This window comes from Erythranthe guttata, chromosome 4 (assembly GCF_056151865.1).
Source record: "Erythranthe guttata isolate IM_541 chromosome 4, IM_541, whole genome shotgun sequence".
Lineage (NCBI taxonomy): Eukaryota > Viridiplantae > Streptophyta > Magnoliopsida > Lamiales > Phrymaceae > Erythranthe > Erythranthe guttata.
The window spans coordinates 1,961,920-1,976,448 of NC_142536.1; the positions used below are offsets into that span (position 1 = coordinate 1,961,920).

The 14,529-nt window shown below is 37.7% G+C and overlaps 4 protein-coding genes across 4 annotated transcripts; 3 read left to right on the plus strand and 1 right to left on the minus strand.

Annotated features, from left to right (window-relative positions):
• Window positions 1-35: 35 nt before the first annotated feature.
• Window positions 36-1,623, plus strand: LOC105952303 (uncharacterized). The gene is made up of 6 exons (XM_012975841.2): window positions 36-241; window positions 346-440; window positions 547-647; window positions 892-961; window positions 1,184-1,227; window positions 1,311-1,623. Exons 1-6 carry the CDS (start codon window positions 229-231, stop codon window positions 1,405-1,407), a joined length of 420 nt encoding a protein of 139 aa, XP_012831295.1. The 5' UTR covers window positions 36-228; the 3' UTR covers window positions 1,408-1,623.
• A 1,529-nt stretch (window positions 1,624-3,152) lies between these two features.
• On the plus strand, window positions 3,153-6,425 carry RUS2 (root UVB sensitive protein (Protein of unknown function, DUF647)). The gene is made up of 10 exons (XM_012975830.2): window positions 3,153-3,298; window positions 3,514-3,639; window positions 4,093-4,181; window positions 4,275-4,359; window positions 4,479-4,538; window positions 4,616-4,709; window positions 4,870-4,967; window positions 5,094-5,273; window positions 5,641-5,763; window positions 5,861-6,425. Exons 1-10 carry the CDS (start codon window positions 3,287-3,289, stop codon window positions 6,284-6,286), a joined length of 1,293 nt encoding a protein of 430 aa, XP_012831284.2. The 5' UTR covers window positions 3,153-3,286; the 3' UTR covers window positions 6,287-6,425.
• A 649-nt stretch (window positions 6,426-7,074) lies between these two features.
• On the plus strand, window positions 7,075-9,114 carry LOC105952311 (11S globulin seed storage protein 2). The gene is made up of 4 exons (XM_012975854.2): window positions 7,075-7,511; window positions 7,593-7,870; window positions 7,960-8,391; window positions 8,552-9,114. The coding sequence occupies exons 1-4, from the start codon at window positions 7,211-7,213 to the stop codon at window positions 8,930-8,932; spliced, it is 1,392 nt and encodes a 463-aa protein (XP_012831308.2). The 5' UTR covers window positions 7,075-7,210; the 3' UTR covers window positions 8,933-9,114.
• Window positions 9,115-11,497: 2,383 nt separating this feature from the next.
• Window positions 11,498-13,446, minus strand: CRA1 (RmlC-like cupins superfamily protein). Its single transcript, XM_012975807.2, has 4 exons — window positions 13,065-13,446; window positions 12,715-12,977; window positions 12,151-12,618; window positions 11,498-12,056 (listed from the first exon to the last, which is right to left on the minus strand). The coding sequence occupies exons 1-4, from the start codon at window positions 13,354-13,356 to the stop codon at window positions 11,658-11,660; spliced, it is 1,422 nt and encodes a 473-aa protein (XP_012831261.2). The 5' UTR covers window positions 13,357-13,446; the 3' UTR covers window positions 11,498-11,657.
• Window positions 13,447-14,529: the final 1,083 nt, after the last annotated feature.

The window sequence follows — 14,529 nt, forward strand, 5'->3', positions numbered from 1 at the left end:
AAAAGAAGAAAATATCTCAATTGCCAGGTCAGCATTTGGTGGGTCAAAGTTGCCCTTTTATCTGTATTGCCGGTCCAAAGGGAGTCGACAGATGAAAAATTAGGGATTTCCTCAAAAACGTCGCCGTCTTTGATCCCCTATTACACTTGTTGATCGCAAAAAAAGAGGAAAACGCAGCGAACACGATTGATCACAGTGCTTCAGCCTTGAATCTTCGATATTTAAAACATGGATTCTGAAGGTAAACAACCCTCCGTGTCAATTTCCCCGAATTTTATACATTTTATTTTTTCGAAACTTTTAATTTTATATTTTTGGGGGAACAATTTCCACAAATAATTTTAGGTCTACGAACTGCTTCAAACCCTTCTGCAGTGCTGGCTTCCCTCTTGTGCAAAAGGGCCAAAATTCATGAAGAACTCCGTAATATCGAAAAACAGGTGATAAAAGAAAGAACCAAAAAAAAAAAACTGTTTTTTTCTCTTGCCAAGATTTGTAATGTAATGTTTCTTGAAATTATTATTATTAATTTTTTTTTTATTGCAGGTGTATGATATGGAAACAAGTTATTTACAGGATCCAAGCCAATGTGGCAATGTCTTGAAAGGTTTTGAAGGGTTCTTGTCTTCCTCAAAGAACACTACACTGTAAATCATCCCTTTCTTTAGTTGGTTCCCCTATTTCTTGTTTGCTTCGTTTGTCGATCAATTTAATTAACTACGGGTTTCGGTAGAGTGATTAGCGGTAACATTTCATGTTAATTTGGGACCACCGAACCATTGTTGCGGAATACTGTATCGGGTCCATTTTCACTACTTTTTTTTGTCGAGTATTTATTCATATTTGTAAGTTGATATGATCCGAGAATGATTTGGTTTGTGTTGATTGCAGCTTGAAAAGATCGAGGAAGTTTCAGGCTGAAGACAGGCTGTTCTCGTTATCTTCCGTCACTTCACCAGCTGTACGATTTTATACTTTACCTTGCACTTTATATTATCTATATCCGTATGCTGCAATCCCGCCTTGCGTTTTTCTTGTTTCCAATATTTGCCTTTCCTGCATACTGTAATGCTGATGTACAATGGAACGTGTAATGCTGTTATATTAGTGGATGTTATTGCTTTGTAAACTTGGAGAATTTGTGATTTTATTTGATTTAATTTATCCTTTGTATATCAATCAGGCTGAAGAAGTTGCAAGAGATGGCGGTGTATCAGCAAATGGACCGTAAGTATTCAAAATTTCAAATTCGATAACTTGTTATCATATATCTTAAGAAACGAAGGGTGAACATATATATATATTTGCAGTGGGAAGCCAAAGAAAGGTAGAGGACCAAGAGAGGCAAAGAGAAGGCAATCGAGCGAGGTTGACTTTGACTATGAAGATGATCCTGATATGATGTAATCGTCACTAATAATTATATAAACGAAGATGAAGGCCGAGTTTATTATTGCTTCTTCTTCTTATTTCGCCTGCTCGTTTACATATTTTCTCCCCTCAAGTTAACCATCACCTAGTATATATACAGTTAATCAGTTATATGAAATGTAGTATTAAGTCTTAACAGCCAGAGAAACAATGGCAGACGAACTTTAAGGATATGGCATTTCGATGCGCTAACTGAGATCTTGCAAATTTGAGTCATTTTCTATTGGGCTTTTGCAATCGAACGGACTTTTGTAGTGTAACCTGCGAGCTGCTGCTGCTGCTGCTGCTTCTGCCGTTGTATAAAAGGACGGACACAAATTTATGTTTGGGTGCGTGTGTGTTTCTGTCTAACTAATGTAATTTATGTTCGGTGAATTCGCAAATTTTGTTAATTTACCTAATTAATTCATGCAAGAAAATAACTAGGCAGAATTACGTAACTTGTTGAATGTAAATATTAATTGTATGCCAGGGTAAATTGCGGAATGGCCCAAAAATTGCACTTGAAATGGGCCTCGAATGGCCAATTTTGTGCCCCAACAATTGTGTAATGGGTCTGAAATGGGCCATTTTCTGGACCGGTTATTTTCGTAATGGCCCAAAAAATTGACCTGAATGGGCCCCCGGAATGTACCGGCTTAATTGCAGTGTGTGTATATTTTAGTAGTGTTTGTATATTTTTTAGTGTGTGTTTTCGGTGTAGTGTGTGTATATTTTTTAGTGTATGTATTTCGTGTAGTGTGTGTAATGTTTCCGCGTGTGTTTTCGATGTAGTGAGTGTGTTTTCGGTATAGTGTGTGTTTTCGGTGTAGTGTGCGTATATTTTTTAGTGTGTGTCTTCGATATAGTGTGTGTAATTTTTAGTGTGTATTTTCGGTGTAGTGTGTGATCGTGAAATAATTTTTTGGACGTTCCACTATTTTTACTCAAAATCTGTTTATATAGTATATATTTTTTGGTGATTTTTATCGTGAAAAAGTTTTGTGGACGTTCCACCAATTTTACTCAAAATCTGTGTACTAAGTCTGTAATGTACAATTTTAGATAATTTTGATCGTGAAAAAGTTTTTTGGACGTTCCACCAATTTTACCCAATATATTTGTACTATAGCGTATAGTTTTTCGTGATTTTGACCGTGAAAAGGTTTTGGGACGTTTCACAAATTTTACGTAAAATCTGTGTACTATATAGTATACAGTTTTTGGTGGTTTTGATTGTGAATTTTTTTTTTTTGGACGATCTTATAAAAAAACTGTGTACTATGTATGGCATACAGTTTTTGTGATTTTGATCATGAATTTTTTTTGGGACGTTCCACCAAATTTACCCAAAATTTATGTACTATATAATATACAGTTTTTTGTGATTTTGATCGTGAAAACTTGGGACGTTCCCTTAATTTTACTCAAAATCTGTGTACTCTAACAATATAAATTTTTATATCGTGAAAAAGTTTTTGTGACGTTCCACCAACTAAAATTTGTATACAATAGTATACAGTTTTTGGTATTTTTTGGGGCTGGCTTAATTGCAAGAGTGCCCCAAATATTGCACCTGAAATGGGCCTTTTTTGCCTCGTTTAGTGGGCTAGCAAAAGGTCTGGATAATAATCGAATTTTTTTTACTATAATTTTTTGATAAATACCTAATAATTTATTGTATTTATATAGCTTTTATTTAATTTTTTTTTTATTTTAGACTCTTCTTTAATAATAATTTTGTATTAAAAAAAAAAATTAAAATTAATTTAGAAAGTAAAAAAGGAATATTCTGGTTTGTCTGAGCTGCCGTTTCAGAATCCCGACACTGCCGGCGGACCGTAGTTCATACCCTTGCAAGCTCCTACTCTTATCCATGAATCTTTTGGTCTCTATCTAAATTCCCTTTTTTTCTTTACTAGATTTTCTTTCCAAATACACGCGCGCGCGCGCACATATATATATGTATATATATTTTCGTGTGTTTGTGTTCGTTTTCGTGTGTGTGAAAAGTGTGATTTTTATCTCATAACTAATTCTTCAACTCATTTTATTCATATATTTCTGTTCTTCTTCATTGTTTTGGTGCTTCGGTTACTCCAGGAAATTTTTAAGATGCAAAAGAAAAAACCCGATGACATGCCGCCGCCGCCGCCGCCCGTGTACTGGATTGAGACTTCAGATTCGATGTCTCACCACTTTCAGTTCGAATCCGATGGTCATCTTTCTGTAAGCGCACATTTCACTTTATTTACGTTTACCGCCTCGGTCAAGCATTTAAACAAACAGTTGATGTGCCCAATGTATTAGGCTTTTGCTCAACTAAAAAAAATGTTGTACCGATATGATTAATTCCCTCAATGGTCACTGTGGTTTTCATTGTATTCGGAAAATGTTTTTGTCCTATTTCCGTCGTTGTGATAGGCTCAATTTAGATGTTTTACGGGTTTTTTGGGGGAATGCTAATGCTTGTATGATTCATTTGTGTGATGGGTGATTTCTTAGCAACATCTTCAATTGGGGCTAATTGCATTAAAGGATAAACAGAAAAAATGTGGGTAATCGATGCACACTTAATTTATATTGTGTTGCTTGACGCAACGTTTGATGCTGAAGATGCTAGAGTTTATACTTGCCAATTTAACATATCTTGATTATTTATTTTTTAATAATTTAATTCAGGTGACGTTGGTCGATGATTCAAGACCTGCCTCTCGTAGGATAGTCGAATCCTTTCTAAATAAGTTCTTTCCATCGGGTTATCCGTATAGGTAACTGCCTTTTCTTGAATCTCTACAGAACAAGTTGTGTCCAACAACAGACGTTATTTATAGTTTTGAATTATGTCTCCTACATCTATACAGTGTGAACGAGGGATATCTCAGATACACACAGTTCCGAGCATTGCAACATTTCTCGAGTGCAACATTATCAGTATTATCAACTCAGGTCTTCTTCTGAGATTAATTTTTCTTTTTGTATAATTTTTCATGACAGATCGAGATGTTTTTGAAATGCTCTTAATGATCGAGAATCGAGATATTTTTGAGTTGCTTACTCCCTTTCAGTCACTTCTATTTGCTGCAGGTTTGAGACCTACACCTGCACAGGCTACTGCTGTTAGTTGGGTAAAGATTTATTAATCGAAAAGTTCCAGAAGTCTCTTCTGTTATGGGTCATTTATGTTGTGTTAATTACATTACAGATATTAAAAGACGGCATGCAGCATGTCGGAAAGCTCATATGTAGCAACTTAGGTGCAAGAATGGACTCGGAACCTAAAAGTTGGAGGCTTTTGGGTCTGTCATTTTGCATTCATTCCCTAATCTCCTGATTTTATTTTCTAATTATTTACTCTCGGATTAATAATACGGTTGGTTTTAGTTACGCAATCTTGTTTTGCCTATGTTTCTTATCTTGCTATGGGATGGTTGAAGGAATGAATGTTCGAACTTGCAGCTGATGTTCTTTACGACTTTGGTACCGGTCTGGAAGTAATTTCACCTCTATGTCCACACTTATTTCTTGAAATGGCTGGGCTTGGCAATTTCGCTAAGGTGAGATGATTATTTGCTTGTGGATTTATCTAATTAGGCGGGCAAAAATACAGTTTTTGTCATATGCTATCTGTATATATAGGATAATGGTCGAGACATGTTGAGATAAACTTGTTATTTTGGCAGGGAATGGCAGTTGTTGCAGCAAGAGCAACAAGATTGCCCATATATTCTTCGTTCGCCAAAGAGGGAAATCTGAGTGACCTTTTTGCAAAAGGTGAAGCCATTTCTACTCTGTTTAATGTTCTCGGAATAGGAGCAGGAATTCAGTTAGCATCTACCGTTTGTTCATCTACACAGGGAAAGGTACTTTTATGAATACATGTTACTCTAACTTACATCTCAAACTTTAGAATTGATATAAATTCACACGAGTTCTTCGATGGCGCCTTCTTTTTTGCACTCTAGAAATTCACATTAGTCCCGCTATTTTTGGGCATTCACTCCTGATGTCGCACCATAATATTATATATCTGAAAGATAGTGCGTAAAGTTGGATTTTATTCTTTAATTTCAATGTAATTTCGTTCAAGAGGAAGAATTGCATGGTGGTCATGGTATATATATATATATATATATATATATATATATATATATATATATATATATATATATATATATATATATATATATATACACACATATAGATTCTGATGAAGCTGAGATGTCACAGTTGGTGGTTGGGCCGCTCCTATCATTGATGCATGTGTATTGCGTGAGGGAAGAGATGCGAGCGACTCCAGTCAACACTCTAAACCCACAGAGAACTGCACTAATTGTTGCAGAATTTTTGAAGGTTTGTGTATAAAAGTATATAACCTAATAATCAACGTTTTAAATATCTGGTTTATTAATATCTCCACTAAAACCACTCTTCGTTAATATTTAACCAGAGTGGTAGAATATCCAGTCCGGCCGATCTAAGATATCAAGAAGATATCTTATTCCCGGGACGACTAATAGAAGAAGCTGGAAGTGTCAAAGTGGGAAGGCCTTTACACAAAGTCTGCAAACCCTCCGAGCTACAAAAAGTGAAGGAAAATTTTCCGGACGAAAAATTCATTTTAAACCGTGGGAGAAAATGCACCGACATGGTACTGGAGCGTAGCGCTACTGGAGAAGATGCTCTGAGGGGGTGGCTGGTCGCTGCATATGCTGCTGAGGTGGCGAAGTCGTTTCATGTGCCTAGTGAAAATGCGTTGGAGGAGGGTTATAGTAGGATGAGTGATGTGTTTTTTCCATTTATATCCGAGCTGCAAGCTAAAGGATGGCATACCGATCGTTTTCTTGATGGAACTGGTTGTCGTTTTGCTTTGTAGTTTAATGTCGAATTTGGTAGACCCTCCCTTTTTTCCTTTTTTTTAAAGATATTTGGATTTCTCTTGTAATGGAAAGCTGGAAAATTTCCCTGTAATTTTGCCAGACAGTGAATCGATTAATCAGAATCTCTTACAAATAGATGGTGTCTGAAATTAGTCTGAAACTCGATATTTTCAAATATTATTTTTATTTAGACATAAATAACATGTAAACTATTATTAATAATCAGAGACAAGAATGCTGTAGGAAATTGTTTCCATTACCCTTCCATCTTTTCAGAAAATGTAAGTTGGGCCCAAAAATAGAAAATTGATTTTTTGACGGCCCAATTATTTAAACCAAAAGCTGGTTTTGATCCAATAACGTATAGAGGGACTTCAACATGTCCAATCTCAACCACTGAGGACATATTTGGAATTTATTATTTTTATTTTACATATATTTATTTAAATAGTTTAATTTGAATAAAATTTTCGGAAAAGAAATAATCAACAAATGTAAATTTATTCTGGAGACATGCAAAAAACAAAAATTGAAAATATTTTACTATACTGTGTATATCATATATGTACTATCTCCAAAAAAGAAAAAAAAAATGAAGGTACTTGAGTTGGACCTTAGGCTTAAAAAGTTGTACCATAAGATCACTAATACAAATAGCACAACTCCTCAGATGTAGTTGGCCAAGTGTATCAGCCAGCATGCAAAGGTGTTAGCAAACCAACCATCCATTTCACCACGTATATATATTCAGCCATGCATCCCTTCTTGTTTTTTTCCACACACCAAACTCATTGCTAGGTGTCTCTTCACTACTAACAATCCCCATGCAGAATACATACACTCTTACTCCTATATAATGCACCCTCCTCCAACTCATTTTTCCTCACTTCTTCTCCACAGTGTGTTTCAAACATATAACAATGGCCGCCTCTTATAAGTTTCTCCTAGCACTCTCTCTCTCCCTCCTAGTCTCGTCCGCTTTCGCCGTAAGGCAGCAATCCCTCCGCCTCAGCGACGAGCAGCAGTGCCGCTTCCAACGCCTCACCGCCGCCCAGCCCACTCAGAGGATCGAATCCGAGGGCGGCACCACCGAGCTTTGGGACGAAAACCACCACCAGTTCCAATGCGCCGGTGTTGTTGCCATGAGAAACGTCCTCAAGGCTAACGCCCTCTCCTTGCCCAATTACCACCCTGCCCCTCGCCTTGTTTTCATCGAAAAGGGTACTTACACATATAATACACACACATATACATATACTGATATGCATACATATATTTGAATGTTTGAAAATATTGCTGCAGGTCAGGGTTTCATAGGCATCAGCTTCCCAGGGTGTGCAGAAACATACCATGCATACAAGAGCCAATACACACGTGAGAGCACAGAAGCTTGGGAGCAGAAACAAAAGGGAAGCGTGAGGGATTTGCACCAGAAAGTCCACCGCGTTCGTCGAGGCGACATCATCGCTATTCCGGCTGGTGCCGCTCACTGGTTCTACAACGACGGAAGCGAAGAAGTAGTCGCCATCTCCATCAACGACCTCAACCACCAATCCAACCAGCTCGACCAAAAATTCAGAGTAAAATCAAATTTCAACACAATATATAGATACACATATATTTTGCCACTTAATCTGATGATATTTGTTGTTGTATGTTTGGGGGTTAGGCATTTTACCTGGCGGGTGGAGTACCCAAAAGCGGGCAGCACGAGCAGTCGAGGGAGACATTCCAGAACATTTTCCAGGCTTTCGACTCGAACTTGATGGCTGAGGCGTTCAATGTGCCGGAGGAGATTGTGAGGAAGATGCAAACAGAGCAACAGGAGAGAGGGCTCAGCGTTATCGTTCGAGAACGAATGAGCTTCATTAGGCCAGAAGAAGAACAAGAACAAGAACGAGAACGAGAAGGAAGACGATCAGAGGACGACAATGGCTTGGAAGAAAGCTTCTGCGCCATGAAAATCAGCACCAACACTGAAAACAGGAGAGAAGCTGATATCTACTCCAGAGAGGCCGGAAAAGTACACCTCATCGACAGCCACAAGCTCCCCATTTTGAAGTACATGGACATGAGCGCAGAAAGAGGCAACCTTTACCCGGTATGTGTGTGTTATTTTTCATTCACGCATTAAAACAAACACCTTCCGTGCACTCCGACTGAGAATATTTATTATGTGCGTGTAATTTTCCATTCACGCATTAAAACAAACACCTTCCGTGCATTCCGACTGAAAATATTTCTTTTGTAATGCCACGCAGAATGCGTTGTTGAGCCCGGATTGGGCAATGCTGGGCCACACGATCGTGTACGTGACGAAAGGCGATGCCCAGGTCCAAGTGGTGGACCACAGCGGACAATCACTGATGAACGATAGGGTGAACAAAGGTGACATGTTTGTGGTGCCGCAGTACTACACCTCCACCGCACGCGCCGGAGAGAACGGGTTCGAGTGGGTGGCGTTCAAGACCACCGGGTGGCCGATGCGCAGCCCACTCGCCGGATACACGTCGGTGCTGAGAGCGATGCCGATTCAGGTTCTGACGAATGCTTACCAGATATCGCCGAACCAGGCCCAGAGCTTGAAGATGAACAGGGGTAGCCAGAGTTTCTTGCTGTCTCCCGGCGGGAAACAGTTTTAGATGAATGCGTTTGTTTGCTGCTACGTAATGTAAAATTTTGTGTAAGCTGAAAAACCTTTGTTTTTCATGGTTGATGTCGAGCAAACCTGCAGATATGTGTCTGTCTGTACTCAGTTCAATAATATTCTAATAAGAGTAATAAGAGCCGGCCGGCGTCGACGCTTTTTTGTTCCTTTCTTTAATTCTGCTCTCTTTATTTATTTATTATTTTATTTTAAATTTTTTTAAGGCCGTATCCAACAACTAAAATTACTGCAATTATAGTGACTTATATTATATACTTGGTAAATGGTAAGTAGTATTTTATTTTTATTTTTTTAGTGTCACGAATTCTCTTTTCGTTCACTATTGATATGATATGATATTCATTGCTCAAAAGGCCAATAAGCCTATTTAGACTCGTATATATGATTTGGAACTAAGCCTATTTTGATTCATTTTAAGCTACTAATTAAGTGAATAAAAATCTACAAAACTCCTTCCTTAGATCTACGAGTGTAAACGAGTCGAGCTTGAGCTCCCATCCATTTTGACGAGCTTGAGCTCGAATGAGCTGCATTTGTCGAGACGCATCTATTTTGAAGAGCTCAAATGAGTTGCATTTGTCGAGATCGAGCCTAAGGTGGTGTTTGCAAATGCTTTTTGAAAGAGATTATGCGGTTTTTTTTGCTCATAATCTATTTTTAGGTGTTTGCAAAATTAACTTTTGCTTTTGCTTCTCTTAAAATAATCTGCTATAAGCTATTTTTTTAAAAGCACCCCTAACCCTTCTTTTTCAATTTTAGTTTATTTTCCGAAATATTTGCAAACACCTCCAACTTTTAGAAATAAACACTTAAAACTAACTTAAATCACAATCACTAACTTCTGCTTTTAAATAATCATTTGCAAACACCAGTCATTTAGTGTATTTATTTGTTTTTATTAATATTATATTATAAATTATGATAAAAAAAAATTGAAATACAAAACATGACCTGTAATTTATTTTTTAATTATTTATATGAATTTATTATTTACTTTATAATAAATATATTTAAAATAAAAATTAAAAAAACTCATGAACCGGCTCGCGAACAACTGAAAATGAGATCGATCTCGACTCATCAAGAAACTCGAGCGCGAAATATTCAAGTTCGAGCTTTTCATGTCGAGCCGGCTTGACTCATTAACATCCCTACTTAAATCATATTCACATAGAAAGGAATGAATTCACCATTGATCAAATACATATTTGACTTGAGTTTTCAGAGTGTAATCGTCAAGAATTTCGTGGCGTGTCACAAAGTTTTTAAGTGTATTTTGGACATACTATTTCTTATTTTAATATACGAAAAGTTGAAGACATTATTTCCTATATTTAAATTCAAGACATATTTTTTTATTTATAGTTTTTAGAAACATATTAATGTAAATACTATTTTACTTTTATTTATTTTAAAAAGAATTAACAAAGTGTAATATATATATATATATATATATATATATATATATATATATATATATATATATATATTTTTGAGTAAGTAATATAATTAAATACACGTAGTAGTATATAATGTATAGTGGACTTTTATGGGGTGCCTTAATGGACTCCTCAAAGAGGCCTCTTAGTTGATAAATTCAACTTAGGCCTAATGGCATAATTATCAGTTTACACATTTAATTAGATCATTATTTTATTTTATAAAGTAATAATAATCTTTATTTTCCCATGCATTTTGAATTTTCGAATATCAAAAGGCTGCACCTATTTGCAATCTCAAAATTTCTAAAGGCAAAATCTTACTTCATGCAAGATCAAATATAAATAAATTTACTAGGAGCAAGACTAAAAATTACAAATATAACCCCAATATTGATTTTGATATTATTAATTCAAAAAAGTTAAAAAAAAAATGCCTAATTGCTATTGCAAGACCAAAAAAGAAAAAAAGAGAGAAATTGAAAAACGAGAAGGAACGCTCTAGCGGGATAAGAGAAAACACAAGACAAGAATAATTGTCGCGGCCCATCCGCCGCCCAACCGCCGGTGCTTGAAGAGGAAGAGAAGAAGAAGATGGAGAAACGAGGAAGGCGGAGAAGGAGGAGGAGAAGAAGAAAAGAGCATGAAGAAGAAGATGAGAAAGAGGAATAAGATGAAGAACAAGAATAAAAGGAAAAAAAAAAAAAAAAAAATCGATCTGTACATGTTGATTTTTTGGCAAAAATCTAGATGTTGATTTTGACGAAAATTCGACATATACATGTCGATTTTTGTCACAAAATTCGACACGTAGATGTCGATTTTTCGCGATGTCGTTTTTTTGCTAAAAATCAACATCTAAATGTCAAATTTTATGTGACAAAAATCTAAATCATTTGGTGATAAATTAGATCTGGTCTTCCTCTAAACTAAGCAATTCTTGCGATTGCATACAGTCGCCGCCATATCAAAATCCTTAATTCCAACTTATCCTATCCACTCGATAATTAACTACTTTTATTTATTATAAAAAATCTTATATTTATAAAAACAATATAATTAGTGCTAAATAAAGATGAAGTATAATATAAGCATTGAGATTATTATTCATCAAACAAAGATTTATTTATTATTAGGTACAAAAAGCTGAAGTTTTATTGACGTCAAGTGAGAAAACAGTCGCCGGAGCCGTATACAGAGATACATACAAAGCCGATTAACCGGCAGTCTCATACATTATTCCATCACCAAACTCTACATTCAAGCAGAAGCAACCCTTCCTCTGCTGGACCTTCCACTTCCGCTGAAGAGGAAAGTCTCTCGCCGGGAAAACTTGAGCCTCTCCGCCTCCTCCCTCGAGATCTGGTACGCACTGGCGATGACGTCAGCCGGCAGACCTCTGATGGCGGAGGTGCGTCCGCTCAGTGTGTTGATCATGGCGTTGTCGTTGGTGTTGAACGCCACCCACTCGCATCCCTGCTCTCCGGCCTGCTTCACCACCGCGTAGTTCTGCGGCACCACCACCACCTGCCCCTCCCGGACCTGCCCGTCGAACACCGCCCTCCCCTTGTGGTTCACGATCTGCACCCTCGAATCTCCGCGCGTCACGTAGATTATGCTGTGCGCGTTCGCGTACCAGTGCGGCGACATTATCGCGTTCTGTCAATCAAAATCAAATCAAAAGCCCTAATTTAATTATCATCATCGTCAAATTGGGCTTTAATTATGCGGAGCAGCTGTAATCAATTCTTACTCTGTAAAGGACTCCCCTTGCGGCGCTGAGTTGGAGGAACTTGAGAATTGGGAGAGAGTAGCTGTTGACGGTGGAGAATCGCCCGGCGCGTGGGTTGTAGATATCGGCGCGTGAGGCCTTATCTAGGTTTTCTCTGATCTTGGCGCTGCAGATAGTCTCCTCAATTCCATTATCGCGGCCGCCGTAGTATCCCTCCTCCTCTCTTCGGCCGTACTCCTCTCCTCTAAGCGGTGGCCTGATCACCTGAAGCCCCCTCTGAACTAAGATCAAGTGGCCCCTTTCGTCATTGTGTCCCTGGAGCTTTCGTGCGGTCTCCTCGTCAACTCCGAATACCTCGGCCAATGTCTCCACATCAAAACCACGGAAAATGTTGCCGAACTGTTGTTGCTGTTCGCCGCGCCTGCTTCCATGCTCTCTGTATTGCTGTTGCTCCTGTCCCCTCCCTGGGTTTCCGGCGAGGTAGAACGACTGCAATTTTCAGACAAACAAAAAAAACCAGTAAGTATTAAGAAAACTGAAATAAAAACCAATCTATTAATGGATTAGTTATTACTGTTTTATTACCCTTGGATTTTGATCGAGTTGGTTGGCGTTGTTAGAGTCATCGTGTAAAACAAGAAGAACAAGCTCCTCTTCACCATCGTTGTAAGCCCAGTGAGCTGCTCCGGCAGGGATGGCAACAATGTCACCCTGTCGAGATTCTCCGATCTTCTGATGCCTGTCTCTGAAACTCCGGCTTCGATCCTCCTGAGATTGTTCTCTTGACTGTTGAGACGATTCGTAGGTTTCAGGGCAGCCCGATATCATAAGCCCGAATATTCCTCTACCTGCACATACATATACATTAAGAATTCACGAATCAAATATACATATATATATGTATATAGAATGAGAATTGATGAAAGAATGAATACCTTTGAGAACGTAGACAAGAACAGGGGAGTTATGGTAGACAGGGAGCAAAAGGCCTCTCTGCTGGATTCTGTGGCGGAGTATCGAAACACCGGCGCACTGGAATTCGTCGTTCTTGAAATCCCAGAACTGAGTCTCTCCAGCTTCAGCTCGGATGCTGTAGGAGGGTTCTTGAGCATTGATGTTTCCGATCTGGCACTCGCCCTTTTGCCAGCTGGCAGTTCCGCTTCGGACAGCGAAAGTGGAGCCGAGTAGCAGAAGAAGGCTGAGAGCTGAAAGAAAGAGCTTGCCCATGGTGAAGAAAGGCACCTCAGAAAAGTGTGTTTGTGTGTGTGTTTAAGGGGAGAATAGGAGATGTTTTACTGTGATGGTGATATGTGGCGAGCCGAGAGCGTTGGTATATATAGAGGGAAAGAGTGGGGTTTGCATGTGACACATAGGTGTGAGGAGTTTGCCATTTTGCAATCTGCATGGCTGCTGTGGCCCTTGTTTGCTTACACCTATGATTTTGTGTTGGGGCAGGTGGCTTATGTTGTAGAATGATGTTACAAAAGAAAACCACCTTTTTTTTTTGGGAGATGGTATTCTTCTGGTGAGTTTGGTTGGTATTATTATAGATGATTGAATGTAGGCAGAAATTGAAGTTGGATGCATGATAATGTAATGTTCCAGATTTATATGATTTGCTTTCAATTTTATATATTTCAATTGTAAATTGCACATAGTAATAAATTACATATTTAATATGTGTTTTGAAACATTTTTTTTTTTGAAATAATAAATCCATATTTATTTGCAATTTAGTACTAGGTTCAAGAGTGGTTTCATTGCACATTTTTCTAATAGAGATTATTCATTTAGGCTTGTTGGAGTGACAAAAGAAATGCAGTACACTGTTAAAAAATTAAAAGACAAGAAATGCAGTACACTTTTAAAAAATTCAAGACAAAAGAGTTACTATTAAAAAATTAAAACTTAATCACTAATTCATGCAAGATGTCTTGAATTTGAAAATTGTTCTCTTGTAATAAAAGTCACTGAATAGTCTCGTTGTTCTCCAACTTCATCTTCACTATTGGATAATCATCCTCCAAGCTCTCGGCCCTACAAAGAAAGAAAAAATAAAAAATATAATTAGTCACAGCTTCGTAATTATTGATTAAATATTATAATTATATACATTTACCCATTGTAAATGTAATTTTCGTAGTGGTGTACGAAATAGATAGCCCGTCCTAAGATATGGTGCATGCCAACTGGGCCAAATATGCGGCTATCGTAACAATCCTGTTACAACGAAATCAAATTAACATATATTTATCAATTTGAACCTCTAAGTACAAATTATATGTATTAATTGAAGAAAGACCGAATAAAAACTTACATTGTGTCCAAGGTTCTCATCAGAAGACTGAACCCAGCATTCGCCGTCTGACAGCACCCTATTTGCCACAAGAGTACCCTCTG